The following is a 23,720-nucleotide window of genomic DNA, read 5'->3' on the forward strand; positions in this document are numbered from 1 at the left end:
CTAGTTTGAATGTGTTTACAGCTTCATCACCTGCGCATCGATCATCAGATCATAGATCATCTATTGACTATCGGTTCTGACAATATTTACAGCTGAGGATCAAATAATGAAATAATGTGCACAGTAATAATTGAGTTAGAGAACATGAAGTGCGCACACTGCTGTGTCTCTCTGTGTCTCTGTGGGTGTTGAACCTGCCTGTGTTTGGTATTCCGTGCAGAAAGCCTCCCACGCCCCGTGTGTCCGCCCACGCACGGATTTGCGTCACGCAGGGAGCAGCGTGGGCGAGAGAGAGAGAGAGAGAGAGAGAGAGAGAGAGAGAGGCTCTGTGGCAACCGCGCGGAATATCCCACTCTGCTGCCCGCGTGAAGCGTCACGCGTTAGAATGAGACGAGACAGGAAGCGCTGACAAAATAAAAGCATCTGCAGTATTAAAAAGACGTGTCAGGTTTATTGACAAGGAAAAGTCCGGAATCATACATATGTGATGGAAATTTACAGTAAATCATATCAGAGGTTTAGTATTAAAAAACACTTACATCATAATTCATCTCAACAGTGGTGGAAAGTACATAAGTACATGAACCCGTGTTGTTGAAAGTACCCGAAAGTCAGTCTGATAGTAAATGTACTTAAGTACCAAAAGTACAATTACGTATGTATGTAATTGTAATTAAAATGGCTCTGATGCAGCATGTAATCTGCAAAGTAACTAGTAACTAAAGCTGTCAGATACTTATAATCGGTGTTATAGAAAGTACCCAAAAGTCATACTTGAGTAAAAAAGTAAAGCCGCCGTGTTAAAATATTATTTTGGTAAAAGTCAAAGTCATCCATATGAGTCTTAAAGTATCTGACATTAAATGTACTTAAGTATCAGAAGTAAATTATACGTATATTTACATGTATGTATATACTGTTAGTTAGTCGACCGATTATCAGAGCTCATATTTTTTTGTTTAGTTTTTATTATCCGATTGGCAATACAATAAAAAATCATTAAAAAATATAAGTAAAGTAACTAGTAACTAAAGTTATCAACAAATGTAGTGGAGTAATAAGTACAATTTGCATCCAAAATGTAGTGAAGTGGAAGTATAAAGTAACAGAAAATGGAAATTCTTAAGTAAAGTACAAGTTCCTCAAAATTATACTTCATTAGAGTACTTAAGTAAATGTACTTGATTACTCTCCATCACTGTCAATGGCTCAAGTACTGTAAGAAAGTATAATTTCTAAGTACTTTAACTAGTATTTCCATTTTCTGCTACTTTGGCTGGCAAGTATTGTACTATAATAAGTGGTGGAATGTAACTAAGTATATTTACTTAAGTGCTGTACTTCAGTACACAATTTTCTGCAACTTTATACTTCCACTTCACTACTTTTCGAAAACAAATGTTGTACTTTTTACTCCACCACATGTCTTTGATAACTTTAGTTACAGTTACTTTGCAGATTACACGCTGCATCAGAGCCAAAGCCAATAATTTTAACAACAATTACATAAAAAATAAACACAAATTTCAAGAATATACATTAATTTACTTTTACTTTTGGTGCTTAAGTACATTTAATAGATAGATTCACTTTTACCAAAGTAATATTTTAACATGGAATCTTTACTTTTACTCAACTATGACTTTTGGGGACCTTTTATTAAAAGTATCTGACACCTTTAGTTACTAGTTACTCTGAAAATCAAGGTCTTGCATCCAACATATGCTGAATTTATTTTAAAAAATGAGGAATTGTAGATTAAACTACAGTATTATATATAGATAATTAAGATTATCTTACATAAAACAAATATAAAATAAAACAAAATATCTGTAGCTCAACTTGAATCTGCAGGAAACAATATATTTGATTATATTTGGTTACATACTTTGTTATTATGAGGATATATTCACATGTATTCAACCTTCAACCCAGCCTCAGATGATCATGAGTACCAGTGCTTTTACTTTTGTGGCGCCAGCCGGAAGTGCGTGTGTGCGCCTGCGTGTGGTTTGACGGTGTGATGAATAGTGCAGGGGAGTGGAGAGACGCTGGGAGAGGACTCAAACACTCACACACACTCACACACACACACGCACTCATCATCATCATCATCATACCCGCACACACACGCAACACACACTTGGAGGAAAAAGACGCACCAGAAAGACGCACGAAGGTCAGCGGCGCTTTTTCACTGATATCTGCGCTTTTTTTCTCTCTTCACGGCAGGAGAAAGAAAAAGTTTCCAGCAAGAGAGGAAGAGGAGAGGAGTGTCGCTCGGTGTGAGCACGCAAAGACACGCAGGGCAGCTCTGTGGCTTCTCTTCTGCTCCTGGAAATAATTCTTCTATTTCTTGATTTTCTACGTTTTTTTTGATATTACGCGCGTCGCTCCTCCTGGGGGATCCCTTCTCTGCGGGCTTTCCTTCTGCACAAACAGACAGCCAGCAGGCGTTGTGTTGACAAACAGTCAAGAATAAAAAGGGAAGGAGAAGAAGGAGAGCTGGACCAGGGCGGACCAAAGGGGGCCAAGAACTCACCAGGTAGGCTCGGATTTAATCCTGCATGTGCTGCTGATCATCTTATCCTCAATTCTGCCTCATTTTTGCACAGATAGCCAGCCGGTTATTATAAGTATATCATAGCAGATGCTTTGAGATATCTGTGAACTTGTCATATATGTGGTAAAACTCAGTGTAGGTGCGCTGTGGGTCTTGATTGGAGAGAAATACTATGAATTATTGTGAGTTAAAAATAGCTCCAACCGCCAAATGTGATTATGAACCCGCTGCTGGGCACCAGACACAAGACTGTACGACTTTATATGACTGTGACAAAGATGGAAACACCTTAAAGTACAATAACCGCGTTCATGTGCATGATACATTTAGATTACGGGCATATTATTGGTTGGAGTATCGTTGTAAACTCGTTACTGAGCACCAAACACAGACTTTATGTGACTATTATAGAGATTAAACTACCTTGAAGCACAGTTAAAGCCACTGGTGTGCATGCTGAATTTAATTATGGGCATATTTTTGGATTTAAAAGACCAGAAAATGTGAGAATGTCACAATAAACTTGCTCCAAATGCAGACTGTTGAGATGAAGGTACCTTACAGCACAGTTAAAGACACTCTTGTGCATGAAAAATGTAGATTTTAAGCATATTTTTGGAGTTTAAGTGTCATGATAGGTGACAGTGTCATTGTTAACTCGCTACTGAGCACAAAAGACAGACTTTATATGACTATTATAAGGATGAAGTTACCTTGAAACATAATTAAAGACTCTACATTTAGATTATAAGCATACTTTTGGAGTTAAAAGGGCAAAAAAATGTAAAAGTGTCATGTAAACTCGTTACTGCGCCCCGAACACAGACTTTATGTGACGAGTATAGAGATGAAGATATATTAAAGCACAATCAAAGCGGCTTTTGTGCACAAAAAATGTAGATTATAAGAATATTATTGGAGTTAAAGTCTAAAAATGTGAGCTTGTCATTGTGAAGTCGCTACAAAGCAGCAAACACAGACTTTATGTGACTATTAGAGAGATGATGTGACTGTGAAGCTCAATTAAAGCCTCTTTTATGCACGATACACTTAGATTATCAGTATATCTTTGGAGTTTAAAGGCCAAAAAATGTAAAAGTGTCATTGTGAACTCACTATTGAGCCCCAAACACAAACTGTAAAACATTATGTGACTGTTATAGAGATAAAAACACCTTGAAGATCAATTAAAGACACTTGTGCAGGATAATTTATATTTTAAGCATATTTTTTAATTTAAAAGGCCAAAAAAAAGTAAAAATGTGATTGTAAACTCACTTTTGAGCACAAACCACAAATTTGAAGACTTCATGTGAATATTAGCGATGAAAACACCTTGAAACACAACAAACAATCACAATCTAAATTTAGATTATAAGCATATTATCGGCGTTAAAGTGCCACAACATGTGAAGATGCCTTAATAAACTTACTACAACGCACCAAAAACAAGTTATAACAGGAATATTTGAGGAATTATTGCAGGAATACGGTGTCTTAATGTTATTTTGATCAATACTCAATCAGTAATCGCACTAATTATGATGCACACACATGAGAACACATGATTACAACATTATTATTATTCCACGTTGAGAAACTGAGGAAGTTCCTCCTGAATCACCGTGAAGTCAAAGTCTTCTTCACTGGTCTGCTGCTGCTGCTGCTGCTGCTGCGTGGCACTTCACCTGGAAAACTACACACACATCCGCCTCTGTGTGTGTGTGTGTGTGTGTGTGTGTGTGTGTGTGTGTAATCCCTATATGTGATTGTGTGTGTGTGTGCCGCCATTGTGCCAGCGCACGCCTCGCTCCTCCAGGTGAAAAGGCGAACTCGCTAAACTCGCTTTGTGGAGCAGGACTTCAATTAGAGGCTGCCATTCACACTCACACGCACACACACACACGCACACTCACACACTCTCACACACACTCACACTCACACACGTCTGCTGTGATAAAAGTGGAGTAAGATGGCAGGCTGTTAGATATCAGTCTGAGAGTGTTTGTGCAGACGGCTGTTGTGGAGCTGCAGTGTTTCCTCAGTGAATTAAGTGAATCCAGTTTCTAATAGTAGAAACACACTGTGGTGCTTTTATTGCAGCGGGATTATTTGAGTCTTACCTGCTACGTACAGCAGCTAAATATAGTCGTTCAGTTCACACGTTTATTTACACTTTATTGTGAAGAAACCAGCAGCTTCAAAGACAAAAGTGTCAACATCTGTTTGTTTCATTATCGTTTTCACGGCTGCAGCTCACAAGTTCTGTATGTTTTCTGTTGTAAATTGTCAGAAAATACAAAAAAGTAACATAAAAAGATGTTTGATATACTGTCACGTGTCAAAGAAGAGCAGCAAAGTTCACCCAAAGGTGAAATGTCAGTCTCATGCTGATGGAAAGCCACAAAACATTTCTGGAGCTTCACAGTAAAACAGAGCTGAAGCAGCTGGAGACTTGTTTTAAAACTTTTAAAGCCACAATCTTCACTGTAGCTGCTAAGCTAAAAGCGTTAGCGTGCATCCCGTCTTGTCAAATTTGGGATCTCGGGGCTTCAGTCACGCTGGACGAGCTGTACGGAGCCATTTTATGTTGTTTTGGTTGGCTCCATTAATCTGCTGAGAATCCTCAGAATAGACGCTCCTTACATGTGCAGAACTTGCCTTAGAAAAATCAGGTTTTTAAGTTTTCTACAGTGTCAAAGTAATCTAGTGATAGTTGTCTGTACATCCGTGAGTACACTACAAACAGGAAGTGCTAACAGATAATTCGGCATGGTTTTAGTGGAGTTTTTTATTTTTTTGGTTGTTTTTTCACGTTTTAAGTCTCAATGTACTTCAGTTGTTTAGGAGAACGCTGCAACGCTGTTTTGCTGTGAAGCTCCAGAAATGTTTTATGGAAACTTCACCTGACTGTCCATCAGCATGAGACTGAAATTTCACATTCGGGTGAACTGTTCCTTTAAATGTCTACAACAGCAAAAACATAGCAGCTCCCATGAGGTTTCTCCACATCTAGACTATCAACGGACGCTCCTTTAAAACTCTTCAACTTTTTCATCAAGCTGCTGACCTTTGACCCACATAGATCTTGGGACTTGTGAGAAATGGTGTTGAACTGTGATAAAAAACAGATATATACAAATATGAGACTGGAAATAACAGAACGTAAATGAACCAGAACCAGAGAGAATATTTGACATTTCCTGCCCCTACGCACCGTGCAGGTCCACGCTGTGTGAAATGGTTCAAATAAAATCTGTGATTGCGCCACAAATGCCAGGAAAATCTTCCTAATCATCGAACCACGCCCTCTTTATGATTGGCCAGCACAGCACGTCGAGGTGTGGAAGGTGTCGTTTGCATTGTTCACACTACGTCAGCTGCTTTTGTAACCTTGCACGTGTACGAACGAGTGCAACACCGGTGATGTCACGGAGGAAAGACGGCCTGAAAGCGTGAGGACGTCACTGTTATCTACCTGTAGAATTGACCGATGACGTTCAGAGTATTAGTTACTTTTTAACTGTAACCACTGACAGGTAAAGTACAAGTACAATGACAAACATGAAAAAACTGTCAAAAAATGACTTAATTACAGTCATTTGAGTAGTTGTGATTAGTTACTTCCACCCCTGGACGCCATTTTGTTCAGTCATGTGTGCTCTTTGTCTTTCTGTGCCGTCCTGTGATTGGCCGGTTCGTAGACGGGTCTCTTTGCATTATGAGGAACTTCCGTCTTCAGAGTCGGCGGACGTTTTCTCCAGAGATTGATATCAGCATCTGTCTTTTCTCTGAATGTAAACACGTCTAGACGTTCAGTTAAGGCTGCACAACTGAGTTTACTGCAGCTACACACATGTAGGATGAAGATAAATGTCAGTTAAAAGTACATTTAACTCCAGTCAGGAAACAATTCAACTGAATGTGGAGATCAGAGCCAGAACTCTTCATCCTCAACTTTCACCACGAGTCCTCCACATGTCGCTGACCTTTTGTCTGAACTTGAATGGTCATGTTTTCCACTTGTTTGTACTTGTTGCATGATGATGCTCGTGATGAACTTCCTGCCTCACATGAGATCAGGTTCCCACAGTGAATCTGCTGTGTCACTACTTTCTTTCACCCTGATGTTATTTCGAACGCCTCACTTGTGTTGACGCAGGCGAGCCAACAATGTGGTGATAAAGATGGAAAATTCAGCAGGTTGAGCCGCTGGAAGGTTGTTTCTCTACTTTCATCTTTTTGATTTGGATCCGGTCCTGCTTACGAATGCTAACGCCTCAGATTTGATCCAAATGTCTTGCGCTAATCACCCTAAATTCTTCATTTGAAGGCGATATATAACGTTGGTTTCTATTTCGGAAACAATTTAATTCAGGCTGCTTATTTTCACTAACTTATCAAGATTCATCGATCAGTTGTTTTGTCTATAAAATGTTAGAAAATGGTGGAAAAATCCCAAGATGACGTCCTCAGATGTCAAAGATATTCACTTTACCGTCACAGAGGAGGAAAGAAACTTTGACTTTTAGACTCAAAAGTTACCAACTAATCGATGAATCGTTGCAGATCGAGTCTGATTTTGTTTTCAGAGAAAAGAAATTGATTGATTAGAATAAAAGCTAGAAAAGAGAATAAACCACTGAGTTGCCATCTTTACTCTCTTTCAGACGTGTACATTCAGTTGCTCGTTTGTTTCCTGTTCTTTCCAGTATCGTATTTCCATATTTCTAGTTTCACGATCCAGGAGCCGTGCGGGTTAAAGATCAGCAGCTTGACGGAAAAGTCGAACAGTGTACTGTCGATACATTTTAGCTGGCAAAGATTGAAGATAAAAAGTTTGAAACATGTCAAAGAAAACAAGCTGTGCACTAAAAGCTTTCCAAAAAATGAGTTAAGAATAAAATTATAACGTTAGGAACAGAAAAGCTCTACAACAAGAAATTCTCAAGAAAAAGAAAACAACACAAGTTACATGCTTGAAAAGGAGTAGGAAGAAGTAAACACTTATTAAATCCGACCCCCTCCCTACTACCTCATTAACTACGTCTTAATCTGTGCAAAATGATTTACTCCTTATTCACACACACACACACACACGTATATATATGTATATATACATATTTATGGAAAACAGAGGTTAGAAAGGTTACGATCGGCTTAAAAACCTAATGGGAGCTGCTGTTTTTTAAATCCTAACTAATGAATTGTTTAAAACTGCTGCTGTAGATACTTAAAGGATGAGCTCCCTCACAAAAGAATACTCATTTTACACATTTATGTGCAATTCAACGTGAAAAAACAGCACCGTTAATGACAAAAGTGGCAACATCTGTTACTTTTATAATATAATTACGGCTGCAATTAACAGGTTCTGTCTTCGTTTTGTCAGAAAATATTGACCAAGACAGTTCAAGACTCCAAAAATGTTAAATTTACTAACATATATGTCAAAGTAACATTTCTGGAGCTTCACAGCAAAACAACGTTGCAGCATTCTCCTAAACAACTGAAGTAGCTGGAGACTTAAAAAACTCAAAAACTCCATTAAAATGTTGCCGAGTTACTGATTAGCACTTCCTGTTTGCAGTGTACTCATGTATGTACAGACAGCTATCAACAGATTACTTTGATACTGAAGAAAACTTAAAAACGTGATTTTTCTAAGGCAAGTTCTGCACATGTAAGGACTGTCTATTTTTGAGGATTTCTAACCGGATTCATGGAGTCATCATCTCCTTCCTCCATGCTGATGGAAAGTCAGGTGAAGTTTCATGTCCACAAAACATTTCTGGAGCTTCACAGAAAAACAGCCATTTCATGTTTTATTGGTTGTTTAAAAAAAAATCCATATATGTGCAGAACTTGCCTTAGAAAAGTCATGTTTTTGAGTTTCCTTCAGTATCAAAGTAATCCAGTGGTAGTTGTTCGTACATCCATGAGTAAACCGAAAACAAGAACTACTAATAGCTATTTCGGCAAAGTTTTAATCAAGTTTTGGAATATTTTTCTGTTTTGTTTTATGTTTCAAAACTAGTCTCCAGCTGCTTCATTTGTTTAGCAGAATGCTGCAACGCTGCTTTGCTGTGAAGCTCCAGAAATGTTTTGTGGAAACTTCACTTGACTTTCCATCAGCATGGTGGTGAGGACATAATGACTGAATTTACATTTTTTTTAGGTGAAGTTATTCTTTAAACCTGGGTAGAAAAACAGATGAGAACTTTACTCAACAGCAAAATCTCCATTAGCAACATCAGTAGCAGTAATGTTTGTGGTTCTGTTTGGGATTTAACTTGAAGTATCGATGGTCACCGTCTCCTCTCAGGCAGCGTTTGTCTTTGTCATTCGTCGAGGCCTGCCTGGCTCCCTGGGCCTATTCTGGGCGAGGCGAGCCCACCACCTACACATCCTGCAGGGGTGGAGAGAGGCATGTGGTCCTCCCAGCAACCCGGGCCTGCTGACTGCCACTCCTCTGTTAGCTGGGCCTCCGCAGGGCCTCACATGCACTTAGGAAGAATCAAAAACAAGCCTCTTTCAGAACCTTCGCTCGCTGTTTCTCAAAATTCAGGGTGGCAAGTGACACGTATTTGGCACGGATGTGAGTGTGTCTCTGCTTTGTAAGGGTTTGGGATCGGAGGCAGAGTGAATGACAGCGTCGCCTTCGAAGATAAACACTAATCTGACGAGCTGACGGGGCAGCAAACAGCCAAAGATACATCCAGAAAAGGTTTATTCACGGGGTGCTGCAAATGTGGAATCTGCCTTGAGCTAAAATAGTAACAGTGAAATAAAAACACCATACTTTCAGCATTTTATTACTTTGTGCACTACTGCAAGAAATATCATGAAATTATCCCTTTAAAATGACAGAAAACATGAATATGTTCACGTTCATACACCTGTAAAAATGTCGATTACAAGCAGTTTGAAAGCAGAAATCCCACCTGTACTAATCATTCTAAAAATGTCAGGCACTCGTGGCGTTCTCGATGGAAACGTCGACCATCCAGTCGCCAAATTTAACCTTTTTACGCACCTGCTGAGGCCTGATAAACTGCACTCATGCACCTGCCAAGAGTAATATGTACAGTCCAAATATAAGTCTTTACAGTTTCACAGGAACGTGTCTCCATGTCTGTGTACACAGGGATTTTGGTGCAGAACGCACAAAACTCAAGGTCGATTTTTTTGCTTCTCTGTTGTCGTTTTTTTCTTTAGTCAAACTGTCTCCAAGGTCAAGAGCTTTTTTGTTCTGGTGACGAGCGTAGGTGCTTTTTGTTAAGAGCTGTGTGACACCCAGGAAAAGGCAAATCGTCTCAGAGTTAATGTCCTTGGATCTGTGTCTGTCTGACTTATCCATAGCTTGGTTTTCTCACCATGTGGTGCCCAGCGGGAGGATTTCAGTCAGCAAATGACTTATCTGACATTTCTACGTCTGACTTTTTTGAAGGACTGGGCAAGATATTCAGCTTTAAAGGTCCAATTTGTAAGAAATGTTTTAGTCTTATTCTGAAACTGATGCTTCGGGATTGTCGGTCAGATCGGCGAACAAAATCAATTTTCTTACCATGAGTTAGATCAGCACTCTCATGCCAGCAGTCAGTTAGCTTAGCTTAGCACAAAGACTGAAAACAGGGGGAAACTGCTAGCCTGTCTGATTCTGATTCGACTTGGTTGGCGGCGGTTCCTAGTGTGCAAGTTTGATGGTATTTTTTAGCCAGGAAGTAGAACTGCTTCTCAGAACGTCTTTGTGCTAAGCTAAGCTAGCCATTCGCTGACTCTAGCTCTAGAGTGGGATTGACCTTCTCAGCTAATTCTCTGCAAGAAAGTGAAAAGGTGTATTTTCCAGAAATGTTGTTAGTCTTTTAAACGTACTAGAACTTAACATGAACTTAACTGATTAATACTGATGCCCCTTTTTGACCTACATAAGCAAACAAGACCATCAACGAGAATTTTGGGTATTTTTGAATAAATATTTTAGCTATTCTGACTTATCTGGGCTGGATAAGTCATATGATAAACGTAGGCACTAAAACAAAGATTACATTCCTCCTGAATCACTCCTTGTACTAACTTTGAATTAAAAGAAGCTCACATTTATTAATGTGTCGTTCGTCCTCTTTCAGGTATGGCAGCGGTGTTGCCAAGAACCCTGGGTGAGCTGCAGCTCTACCGGATCCTGCAGCGGGCCAACCTGCTGTACTACTACGAGGCCTTCATCCAGCAGGGCGGCGACGACGTGCAGCAGCTGTGCGAGGCCGGGGAGGAGGAGTTCCTTGAAATAATGGCCCTCGTCGGCATGGCCAGCAAGCCGCTGCACGTGCGCCGCCTGCAGAAGGCGCTGCGGGACTGGGTCACCAACCCGGCCATCTTCAACCAGCCGCTCACATCGCTGCCCGTCTGCAGCATCCCCGTCTACAAGCTGCCCGAGGGCTCGCCCACGCTGCTCAGCGGACAGGATCGAGCCAACACCGCCAGCGTCAAGATGCCCAAAGGCGTTGCCGCCGCTTGCTCCGATCCAGGGAAGCTGGACGTGGCACGGGACAAAGTTTCAGCCGGGTCGCCTCTGCAGGGCGGCAGCGAGGCTCGATTCTGGTCGGGCCACAGCAACGACAGCGAGCACAGCCTGTCGCCGTCAGACCTCGGCTCCCCGTCCTCACCGAGGGACGCGTTAGAGGCTCTGGACGCCGCGGCCGTCCAGTCCGTCCTGGAGTGTGTGGACAGGATGGCACCGGGACTTCCTAAGACAGATCTTGCTGAGGTCAAAGAGCAGCTGAAGAACAACAAGAAAATGGCAAAGATGATCGGACACATCTTTGAAATGAGCGATGACGACCCGCGGAGGGAAGAGGAGATCCGTAAATACAGCGCCATCTATGGACGCTTTGACTCCAAGAGGAGGGACGGCAAACACCTGACGCTGCATGAGGTTCACTTCACTGAATTTACATGTTTGATCAAATAATTTGTCCTGTTTTTGTTTCTGTGTTTTCCCCAAACTAACCTGACTCACTGTGTGATTTGCAGCTGACAGTTAACGAGGCGGCGGCTCAACTCTGTATGAGGGACATGGCTCTGCTGACACGTAGAGACGAGCTGTTTGGACTCGCCCGCCAGATTTCCAGAGAAGTCACCTACAAGTACACCTACCGCACCAGCAAGTAAGAGCTCAGACCAGGTGTAACTCTTTAGGACAAAGGTTTTTTTTCCTATCTTGAAGAATCCAGCTTGTTTATTCCTGCATGAGAATCTTTCTTTTTCCAACCACAGCTGACAGGAAGTGGGTTTGAATACATCTTGACTCCTGATGTGTAAAGTCCTAAAGTGTGTTTCCTGATGTTTCCCTGCAGGTCTCGCTGTGGAGAGAGAGACGAGCCGTCCCCTAAAAGGATTAAAACAGAGGTGAGAGAAACATCACTGCAGTCAGATTAAAGCTGTGAACCAGGAGAAATTCTGTCTTTACACGTTTTTTTGTAAAAACTTTACATTTCTTCAGGTTCAGTTTTCAACTTTTCTCTTGTCACAATGCTGTGCTTATGCTCTGGTTAGGTTTCGGCACAAAATACGTCTGGTTAGGGTTAGAAAACATCATGTTTCGGCTGGACATACCTGTTTTGGTCTCCACAAACACAGCTGGAGATGTCCTGCGGTCTTGTCAAAAACACTGGTTTTGTGGCCACAAACAAGACTGGAGATTTTCCAAGGTCATATTGAAAACACCCAGTTTTGGTCTCCACAAACACAGCTGCAGATTGCCTGACCACCTCTCAAAAATATGTTTTTTGTCACCACAAACAAAGCTGGAAATTGTCCTGAGGCCTCGTCAAAAACACCCAGTTTTGTTGCCACAAACACAGCTGGAGATTTTCCAAGGTCATGTTTAAAACAACCGGTATTGGTCTTCACAAATGCAGCTGGAAATGTCCTGTGGTCTCATTAACAACACCCACTTTTAGTCTCAACAAACACAGCTGTAGATTTCTTGACTTCCCTTCAACAATATTTGTTTTTGTCACCACAAACACAGCTTGACATTTCCCTGAGGTCCTTTTAAAAACACTCAGTATATTCGCCACAATCAAGGCTTTAAATTTGGTTGCTTCTAATAAATAATGTTGAACAAAGACCTGGAGCTCACTCTTTGGTAAATTTTCAGTATTTAAAACTTAAGATTAAAGGATACATGCTTGGCAGATGGCGCTCCTCAGTGTGCAGCCCTCAGAAACAGATCGGACACAGCAGCACCAGCCTTGAACACAGTACAAAGTGTTCCTCTGCTGACACACTTGGCTCCGAGTTTCTTCTTTGAATGGCTCCTCTCAGTTTGTAAACCGATGATCGAAAACATGTGGTGGCTGCGAACCCTGCAGGGATTTAAACCGAAGGCGAAGAGCTGCAGATGAACCGACACCTGCTCACTAAAACTACTCAGAGCTCCCGGAGGGGGAATTATTGCCAAAATTCACTTTCAGACCGAACAACTCCCAAAAAGTCCAGTTTGTTCTGTTGGTTGTTTTTTTATCAAAGGAAATAGAAATATTAATAATATAATAATCACAATTAAACTAATAATATGCTCCTGATCTCATGTTATTGATACTATAATAATGCAGATTTTAGATTAACAATAGTCCGTGTGGTTTTTTATTACATAACCTTTATTCATGTTATACTTACTATTCTAAAATAGTCTTTATATAAACTTTAGTGGAAAATGTTAAAATGATGGTACTTTTTTATAATAAGCATCATTAATAAATGGTAAATTTATCGTTAATTAAACAATATAATGATTTATAAAGCATTAATTAACCAATTATGTATTGCAAAGCTGCAACGTACGTTTATAAACCTTTACAATTGCTTCATGAATAGTTTATAAAGCATTTTAATGGTATTTAACAGTGAAATAACAATCAACTAATGTTTAATTAGCTATAAATGAACCTTTTATTAATGATGCTTATTATAAAGTGTTTAATTCTGTGTGTAATTGTCCCTTAATCGAGTATCATGAGAGAAAAAACATGAAATTCCTCTCAAAATGTTACACAGAAACAGCCAGAAAGAAGGCGAACTCTGAACTCTTCTCTCTGCGTTCCTTCAGGAGAACTTCTTCGACATCCAGGAGGCGCTGCAGGCCATCCACATGAGGCAGGAGATGCTGAGGGAGCAGCTGGCCTGCGCCAAGTCGAAAGGAGAAGAAACCGTCGGACGAAATCTGCAGGTAGAAAACTGTTGCTGTTTGATTCTGTTAAACTCCCCCAAAATCCCAAACCCACAGGCGTGTTTCAGGACATTAACGGTGAGATGGGAGGACCTGCGGGGATGTCGGGGGCGCCGTAACAAAATGAGGGAGCTGAAGTGTTTCTGATTCCTGTAAACGTGGAAGTTACTTGAAGACGAATCCAGACGTAAACCTTTAAAGGTCTCATATTGTAATGAGCTCTGCATTGAGAGCCACAAACAGGAAGTTAGACAGTATTGCGAGACGGACTAACATGTTGTTGGTTTTTGTCTTTACAACAATAGGAAAACATATAGAATATCGTCAGCCTCATCTGAAACATCCAAATCCCTCGTTTCCGGTGTTTCCACCAAACTCCATTCAAATTTCTTACGATTTTAAGAAATCCTGCTAACTACAAAATAAATCTTTTTATTTTTTTAAGCTTTTTTCTCCTTTTGTCAGACATCAACAAAATCTCATTGCTTTGTTTCCCTTCTAATGTAAATAAACAAGATGGCGACATATTATGGGATGTAACAGCGCTCGGTTGAAAACAACAGCGCGTTAAAATGAGTGTTCCTCGAAAGCTAAAGCTAAAGTACCTCAGCTGTTCATGTTGAAAGGATTCCCAGCAACGGATCTGGAGACAGACCCCCATGTCAGCAGATGTTTGTGGCAGCAGGATCCAGTTTGATCCCAGTAATGCTCTTTATTGGTTTCCAGTGCCTCTCTGCTGCTGTGGCTTGTTCCTAATTAGAGCCGGAGTGTAGGAGGAGAGCTTTATGATAACTAATTACGCAGGAAACATGTTCACGTGACGCATGCTGCCTCACTTCGTCATGTGTGAACATGTCTGCTCTCATGTATGTCTGCGTGCGAGCTGTTGATCAGCTGTTTGCGCGGCTGCAGTTACACTTGTCGTCTGTTTGATGTGATTTCTCAGAAATCGCATTCAGCAGCAGAAGAAGAGATTTCATGGCTGCATTCACACCGCGGGCCGTCTGAAGCCGCCGCTCGTATCAGACGTTCCTCTAAAGCTCGTCCCATTATAATGTGAGCTGACAGTGATGTGCAGACTGACAATAAGCTGATATCACTGCTGCTTTTATTCCTGCCACTTCTCAGAATCTGAGGTTTTGAGTCGTCCTCTGCTTTCACGCTCGCTGACTGCCTGGAGAGGGATTATTCTTCTCCAGGCAGCATGTAAGCGATCGTCCACGGGTGTCATTCGGACAGCTTGCTTTTATATCTTTGAGGATTGTGTCCACTCAGAAGCAGCGAAACAGAAATTTGTTTGCGGCAGAGCTGTGCTGAAACAATCTGAATTATTAAATTTGTGTCCACAGATGCAGCTGGAGCGTCTGCTGGCCCGGCAGATGGAGATCCTGCAGGACGCCGCCGTCCAGGAGCGACTCCAGGCTCTGGACTGGAGGATCCCCCCCGCCGCCTTAAAGTACCTCAACGACGCCCAGAACACCAACGGAGCGGCCGCCGACGCCAGCAGAGACAGCCAAGGTACGTAGAGCACGAGGCGGTGGAGAGGACTTTGAATCAGCATCGTTTCAGTCCCATTTCCAGAGTTGGGAAATTGTTCTTCACGAGTCTAAGTCATGATGTGGAAACGACATGGACGCTGTAAATAAGATGTGTTGTATTTCATGGCTCAGAACTTTGATAGCTGTTTTTGTCCCCTAAAACTACTGAAATATTGTTCTACCTGAGTTGTTATCAGGGTTATTCCTAATAAATTGTTTTCAAGCTAATTTAGGTCCCAGCAACAGTTACAACCTCGTCCCAGGTTACAAATTAAATGTGAGCAAAAACCTTAGTTGCGAATGTGAATTAATAGTTTCTATCAACTTTTATCTGCTTGTTTTTGCGCCATATGGCGTCAACAAGTCCTGTAGTGAGGGCTGCGACTAACAATTATTTTCATTGTCGATTATTTTCTGGATTAATCGAGTAGTTGTTCGATCTGTGAATGACCTTAGCCCAAAGATGTTCAGTTTACTGTCATAGAGGAGGAAAGAAACCAGAAAATATTCACATTTAAGAAGCTGGAATCAGAGAATTTCGACTCTTTTCTTAAAAAATTACTCGAACCTTTAAATCGATTATCAAAACAGTTGGTGATCAATATAATATTTGGCCACGAGGCCCTGTTCTTAGAAACTGAAACCCTTTACAAAGACGTGTCACTACAGCTACTTTTTTGTCCGTGGATCTGTCTTCACATCTCCCATCCGAGGAAGAATATTTGATGTTTCTCAGCAACACTGAAAGCCTAAAAATGTCTTCAAAGTTTCCACTGAAGCATAAATCTCACCTTGGTTTGGCTCGTCTTGGGCGACTTTTTTTTTTGCCAAATTCTGGTTTGCCAAGCTGTAATTGGCTCTCTGCTGCCCCTAATGTCCAATCAGAAAACACCCAGCTGTCGGTTCAGTCTTCAGCCAAATTGTTGCCCGTCGTCGTCTTTTAAGCTCGACAGGAGACAAACTGAATCGGAGCCTAATGTGACTTGATGTTTGTTGGAGGTTAATTTGAAGAGTATTTACTTCATGTCACAAACGGATGAAGGTGCTGATTCTCCACACCCGGTCGTGGCAGCTGTCACTTTTTCTTTTTTTTTTTTCCCAGCTCTGACTCTTCAAACACAGAGCGAGGAAAGAAGAAAAAAAAAAGGAAACATCATTATTCAGGATCTTACTTCTCCTCAGGGCCTCATCTCATTTTCATCCCTTTCCTCCCTCACCCACTCCCGACAGCTCATTATATCGCTGTTCCCACAAATCCCACAATGCACCTGTAATTATCACGCCCACGCCTGTTTACCTCCAGCCAGTTGCCTGGAGGGGGGCGTCTCTCTCTCTCTTTCTCTCTGTCTACCTCTCTCTCTCCTCCCCCTCTTCTTCTCTGCTTTCCTTCCTCGTTTTCTTCTTCTTGTCCCTTTTCTTTTTTCTTCTCTCTGTCACTTGTCATTTCTTTTCTTCTCCTTCCTATCTCAACCTCTCTCCTGTAACACTGTTTCCTCTACTTTATCCTGCCTCGTCCTTTATATACGGTAGCTCTCTCTTAACCCCCATTTTTCTTCTGTATGTCCTCTCTTGTTTATATCCTCCCTTTAAGCGACTAGAACAGCTCGACTAAAGAAGTAAAAATGACTCAGTGTTACCACAAATTTCCAAAACCTGCTTGAGATTGACTATAAATGTATTTTTGGAGATAATTGTGAAAAATGATTAACATAGATCCTCGAAGATGGAAGTCAGGAGTTGTGTTTTTTATCCACCACCAGTCAGTTTCAACATAATTTGCTGTGGCAACTGAAGAGAGGTGCAACAATTAGTTGATTAATGGAAAAGAAAATGTATTTAATTACTGCATAATTAAATTAGTTTGCCTACTTGATTGGAAACATGTAGTGAATTATTATAAAGGAAAATCAGACTTTTTGTAAGTTTCAGCCCACACACTGTATTTATTAACAAGCTAGTAAAATTAAAATGACTAACTGATCAGATCTTTTGTGATTAAGAAGCATTAGACCTTATTTATTATTTTTATCTATTGTAATGTTTATCAAGACATGTCACAAGAAACATAAATGCTCTTATTCAACAAAAAGAAAAAACTTAAAAGAAAAGATTATTTTGAGGGAGAACACGGTTTTAATCCCATGTCTTAATTAGCCTATTTATGTATCGGTTGTACATTACATTATTTATAAAATAACCCTGTGCTAAAAATAACACCAATCATGTGCGTCTACTAAATTAACACTACTTTTAAACATCTGCAGGGCTTGACGTTAAAGCCTGCCTGAGGCAAACATACTTTGTGTTCAGGCGGGTGAAATGACTCATGGCATATGGTCGGTATGGAGACAGACTATAACACTGTGCTTCAGTGATACAGTACGCAGTTTATTTTCAGATTACATTACATTAGACAGCACATTGTTTTTTGCCTGAACGGAAAACTGCATCTGAGAATAAACTGCATACTGTATCACTGAAGTGAAGCTGTTCCACCTGAGCTGTGTGCACGAGTCTGTCTCACCACCCAGCACTGAACACTGATGAAAAATATCCGGCATACTGGACACCAATAGAAGTTAACAAAATATAACATTAATAACATTAAATATCTCTGGAGCGCTGCATGCAAGACAGTTAACTGTCGTGCTGTTCAAATATTAAGTCTGGGATTGTAGTGTGCATTTAAATTTTATGTAAAATCTAAAATAAATCTAATAAGAAATAAAGAATATCAGTATAACAATATTTAATACAGAGCAGTCTGTTGGTAGAGAAAATACAGTAGAATCTCCCCCGTCTCTCATTACTTCTGACTTTCTTGTTCTCAAAGGGAATGAAAGGCAAACACAAGGGATCAACAGCTTAACTCGCACAAACACAGGCTTCGTTTCCACCGGGAATATTGAACATGTGAAACAAAGCCAGTGTTTGAACAACATCTGGGCTGATGTTTGCTTTGGATTCACTTCATTTTAATTCTGACTGATGATAATATAGTCCAATTTAGTATCATTTTGTATAAATTATTAATACTGTACTGTTGGAAGAGCTGAATCTGAAGCATGTGATGAAGTTGTTAGGAAACTGAGTGTTGATTGCGTTTCTGTCTATTTCTGTCCTCCAGATGAACGGCCAATCAACTTGCGGGTGGTTAGTCAGAACATGCAGGAAGGCGACCTCCCATTGGGCAAGCAGCTAGCCAATGAACTCAAGCGCCATCACAACCACAACAACAACAACAACAGCAACACAGACGAGACCAAAACACCAGCAACAGGTATGTGAGTTTCTTCAAGACTTTCTACTGCATTATAAACCTCTTTGCTGACGATACTGTCCTTTATGTTTGTCTTAGTCTTCAGAAAGCTGGATGTCGCACATAAAATCAAAACATTTACAGCGTTCACATGTTCTACAGTTATTACTCTAAATTTCTACAAGGCTTTATGCGGCATTATAAACCTCTGTGCTGATGATACCCTCTTTTATTTTTGTCTTCGTCTTTAGAAAACGGAACGTCGCAGCGAGCATCAAACAACACAGAGAAGAAGACCATCAAGTCAGAGCCGGAAGACTCCACATAGTGCCTCCTGCCTCGCCCTAAAACCCCTCCTCCCCCTCATACCAACCCTCAATTCATTCTACTTACATTTGACAGTATGCAGTTACTACCCGTCAATAGATACTAAGCAAGCACAGCCACAGTAGAGCCTTAACAACCAATGTTGCCTCATGAATAGCATTTATTTTTCTTTGATTTTGTCTTTTTGTTTTGTTTTTGTTTAAAAGGTATTTGCCAAAGCACCGAGAGAGCATGTCGAGAAGCCCTTCAGTGCTCTACAGGTCTTTGTCTGTTGATTAATCGTACACGTTAGATGTACATGTAATTTAAGAGTGATCTGTTGCAGACATTTGTATACTCTTTACCTCTGCCTGGGTGGTATTTTTGTTGCTTTCTTTGGACAGCCAGGTTGAAGGCTGATATGCCGGGGCTGAGTCTTAACTCAAACGTAGATTCAGAGTCGAGATAAAATCAGAAATGTTGGCTGTGGTGGGTTCAGCCTCGTTGTACCACTTTATATGACTACCATACAGCCAATATTTTAAGACTTCCTTTAGTCACTTGGACGCTAAACCTGAAGCTGCTGATGCTGCCAATATGAAATGTAGAATTTCAAATTTCAAAACATTTCAAGTGTCCACTGTTTCTCCTTCAGAATTTAGCCAAACTAGCGCTGGTGCTCTAGGAATATAAATATTTAATAATTTCTTCACTTGTTCAATAGTGAAGCCATTATATCCAGAAAACAACACTGCTATGCTAGCTAAGATGGTGACCGCGGCAAAAATTACTTGCTAAATGTTAGCATTTAGCTTGAAACCCATTCAAGTACAACCTTAAAGATCCAGTGTGTTTAATTTAGGGAAAAATTGAAGGACCGTAACAGGAAGAGGTCCCGTAACAAAATGTTACGTTGGTAAAAGAGAAAGTCACCCATACAATTAGTACTTAAGTATTCAAAGTAATTTTCTGGCAATAAATGTACTTAAGTTTTAAAAGTACAAGTAAAAGTAAAAAAAAAACATACACGTACATGTATGTATTTACTGTGTACATGACTTGAATTTGGCATTATTGGCAGCAGCGTTATCGACCAGATCTGATTACAAATGTTATGTCAAGTAAAGTACAAGTACCTTAAAATTGTACTTAAGCACAGTATTTGAGTAAATGTACTTAGTTATACTCCACCATCACACTGCTAGATGCCACTAAATCTGACACACTGGACCTTTAAAGATACACAAGCGTGTTAAAGCATTCATAATGATTTTTTAATGTAGTTGCAGTGCTTATTGATGCCTTTTGTTGCCATTATAGATGAAACTTGTGGCAAAGTATACATACAAATATATAAAAATGTATTTAAAAAAATTCATCAATGCATAATAATGGTGTTACTGTGTCCCAAAATTGGAAATCGGTTTTCATATCTTTACAAGGCAACTAAAACTCTTGGCTACTGTGAAAAGATCTTAAAATTTAGCAGCAAAAGCCAAAGATTTAGCAGTTTTTGTCATTTCCCTGGCCATCACCCCAGGTCTTCTGAGCCTCCGTCTTTCTCCCAAATCTAACGTAGGTGTCTGCATTTGTACTGTAACTCAAACCGAAGGTGTAAAAGTACTGTAGGGAGATGGAGTTAGGATTCAGCCCCTGTTGCAGTTAGTTTTTTTGTCGTTCACATCAAATGGGAAAACAGGAGAGGCGGGATTAATCCTCCCTTCCTCGCTCTTGTCTTGTGTATATTTATGGGAGGTAATATAAGCAGAGGATGTATAGGAGCTGTTGTGGAATAACAGCAGGGTACCTCTGTCATTTGTCTTGGCAGGATGGCTGGGCTGGCATGCCAGAGGCTGAGCTAATTGGTTCATTTCACTTTGTAATTTAGCAAAACACTGCTGTTGAAGTAAAACCACGCATCTGCGAGCGGGGAGTATTTCAGGAATCAAGCCTGTGTCTTATTTTTTATTTAGAAATGATCCAACGAGCTTTCAGCGGGCCCCACAGGTCGTAAAATCCACTCAGCATGAAAACTTCCAACTAAAGACGGAATCAAATATTAAAGATTGCAGGTGTGTGGTTTCTCACCAGCAGCAGCGAAAAGCAAAATTCCTGTTTATTGCTGTTCGTCACGGAGCAGCAGCCTGGGGTCTGTAAATAGTACCAAGATAACAAATAGTGCTAGCCTAATCTCTCAACCAGGGTTTTCCTTTGTCAAGTGTAACTTTGCTGTAGATTTTTTGGTGTCAATACAGTGTTTATGTGTAGAGCAAAAACAAAAAAAGACAACTTCTTAAGTGTCATTGAGGAAAAAATACAACAGTGTGAAAGTGTCTGGTATATAAAAACATGCTTTACATGATGATAATGTTGATTAGCCTTAGCTCTTAACAGTGTTTAATCCACCTGTGATGGCCATCAGTGCATATTTCAAAGTTTTTGCTGTTTAGAGGTAAATACATAACGAATAAGTGTTCACTGTGTTTTTATGTGTAAATACGTCTGTTTGCTCCACGATGATAAGACAATTTGGTCTAACTGTCCTCTCCCCCGACTCCCTGCAGATAGTTTAGTCTCACTCAGCGTAATGACAGACCAATGCAATATTTATGTAAGTAATAAGTCTATTTGCATTCTGTATGGATCCATCATTCTGTTCTGTGCTCAGTAACTGTACGTCTGTCATGAACTTCAGGGTGGGAATTCACCTAAGACTTGGGAAATGTTTGTGTCGTCTCACTTTTAGTCACTGTATTTGTATTTAAAGACATTTTCCATCAGAGGAAACTAGCGAGGATTTGTGATCTGTTGTAAAAAAAAAACAAAAAAAAACTAGTTTGCTAAACTAGCTGGTGAATTCTGGGAGATGAAGCCGCCGCGGTCGGTGGCTCAAACACTGGCCTAGTTTTAGCGTGACTGTTGTACGATGTTTCAGAGGATAGCGCATGTCTGACCTGCCGTCTCACTGATCACTGTTCTCCTCACTGTTTATTGTAAAGTGATAGATTAGGCTTCACCTAGTTATGCACCTGTTTTTTAAACACTAATATATTTTATTTGTTATACAGCACATAAACATTAAACTTTATTTTTTTGAACTCTATTGTGAGGTGCGTTCTGTGATCAATGTCTTTAAATCAGGTAACTTGTCATGAGCGTTTGGACGGATGTTCGAGGCTGATTTTTACACAGAAAATCTAGAAAATGAACAATATTTTTTAATATAAGAACGTCTCTTAGATATGTACTGAATGGGACATTTTACAGCTTAAAAATGAACATGTCTGTGTTTTATGGTGGATCAACGACAGCGATCTGAATAACATCAGATTAATTTTTAATGTTCATCAGTTGTATTTTTATTACATACAAAAGATTTTTGGATTATTTACCAAACTCTTCTCTGCATCTCTGGAAGATAATATGCTAACATTTTAACATTAATTTGAATTTTAGACTAAGAATGCGTTTGCGGATCATTTTATTTATAGATATTTAAAACAGCCAGACTTTAAGTCCTCTGGCTCAACTCCGGGTGCCAACACTGGCCCAAAACTAGCCTGAAGGCTGCTAACATGAGCTAATCCAAGTCTAAAGGGACTTAAATCGACACATAACCGACCCAAAGCTGGCTCACATTTGGTTGTGACATTTAGCCACAGCTTACCCGACACTGCTTGTGAATTGTGTCAGTTAATTATAACTGTAACTGTAACGACATCTTCTCAACGACGGCTAAACATCAGTGTAAATCGAGCATGTCCAGTTGCTGGACCAGTTTGAAGTGTTTTTTGCTCAACTCTGGGGGCCAACACTGGCCTGAAGTTATCTTGAAGGCTTTTATTTGGATGTCTGGTGACAGTAATTTCCAATTATTCACGCTATATTCGCTAAAGTGCTCCAGACAGATCTTCTGCAGCCATTGTTCGAGTCAGAGGTGCAGTGACTAATGGGGCAGAGAAGGCCTTTGTAGCGCTGTGATAATAGGTTATAGTCTGTGTAACACTATAATGCAGTGATAATAATGTTTTGGTAAATTACATATTAGTGTCCCGCTGCAGGGAGGAGCTGGGGGAGTTTCAGTGTCGTGCTCATAAAACCAACTGAATCCTGGCTGCAGGATCTGAGCTCCTCCAGCAGCAGCAGGGACACCGAAAACTGCTCGGTAATCCCAAAAAGAAGCAGGTAGACAGAGGCGGCGGTGACACGCTCAGACCGTCAGAGGACAGTGCAGCTTCCTTTAAAGGAGCTTCTCTGTCCTCTGTTTGCTTTCTTCTTCTTCTCCTCTCTTTTTTTTTTTTGAAGATGAATCCCTGCGCAGGCCATTTGCATCAGCGTCACATCAACACATTGTGAAACCGGCTGATGACTCACTCTGACGCAGGTCCTTTTCACATACCTCCCATCATCCTCTCCCTCTCTCTCTCTCCCTCCCTCTCTCGCCCCCCTTCTCACACACACACACACACACACACACACACACACACACACACACACACACACACTCAGATCTGTCTCCAGAGAATAGCTCATGAACACCCATGCTGCTCGGCGTTCACAGTGGCAGCCCGGCTCGGCGCTCAAACCAGCCACCCCTCCCTCTCCCTGTCCTCCTCCTCCTCCAGTGCAAGTCACTGATGATGATGTGTTGCCGTGGCAACGGCTGGAGGTGGGCGGCTCCACGGGCGGTGGGCGGAAGCCAGCCGCTAAGCAGCGTGGGAGGGATCTGCCGAGCGCACCCATCACCCTCATTTTGAAAGGAGCAGGAAGCTGACTGCTTTTGAGAAGGTGTGGGTGTTGGTGAATTATCGCCTCTCCTCCCTG

At 40.8% G+C, this 23,720-nt stretch overlaps 2 protein-coding genes across 2 annotated transcripts in view; both read left to right on the forward strand.

Annotated features, from left to right (window-relative positions):
- Nucleotides 1-2,258, forward strand: part of LOC311253407 (major facilitator superfamily domain-containing protein 6-A-like) — a 40,687-nt gene extending 38,429 nt beyond the window's left edge. The window contains exon 9 of the transcript XR_014621677.1: nucleotides 2,233-2,258. The gene's annotated coding sequence lies outside the window, so the exon portion shown is untranslated. The remainder of the gene's footprint in view (nucleotides 1-2,232) is intronic.
- A 205-nt stretch (nucleotides 2,259-2,463) lies between these two features.
- On the forward strand, nucleotides 2,464-21,999 carry LOC311253408 (NGFI-A-binding protein 1-like). Its single transcript, XM_084347343.1, has 8 exons — nucleotides 2,464-2,545; nucleotides 10,693-11,495; nucleotides 11,594-11,727; nucleotides 11,917-11,968; nucleotides 13,674-13,793; nucleotides 15,143-15,311; nucleotides 18,459-18,611; nucleotides 18,842-21,999. The coding sequence occupies exons 2-8, from the start codon at nucleotides 10,695-10,697 to the stop codon at nucleotides 18,916-18,918; spliced, it is 1,506 nt and encodes a 501-aa protein (XP_084203469.1). The 5' UTR covers nucleotides 2,464-2,545; nucleotides 10,693-10,694; the 3' UTR covers nucleotides 18,919-21,999.
- The last annotated feature ends 1,721 nt before the right edge of the window (nucleotides 22,000-23,720 follow it).

This window comes from Pagrus pagrus (assembly GCF_965226575.1).
Source record: "Pagrus pagrus genome assembly, chromosome: 24".
In the NCBI taxonomy this organism is placed as follows: Eukaryota; Metazoa; Chordata; class Actinopteri; order Spariformes; family Sparidae; genus Pagrus; species Pagrus pagrus.

Coding starts and splice junctions, on each gene's coding strand:
- LOC311253408 (XM_084347343.1), top strand. CDS start 10,695: ATGGCAGCGGTGTTGCCAAGAACCCTGGGTGAGCTGCAGCTCTACCGG. Junction 11,969..13,673: donor CTAAAAGGATTAAAACAGAG/GTGAGAGAAACA, acceptor GCGTTCCTTCAG/GAGAACTTCTTCGACATCCA. Junction 18,612..18,841: donor GACCAAAACACCAGCAACAG/GTATGTGAGTTT, acceptor CTTCGTCTTTAG/AAAACGGAACGTCGCAGCGA.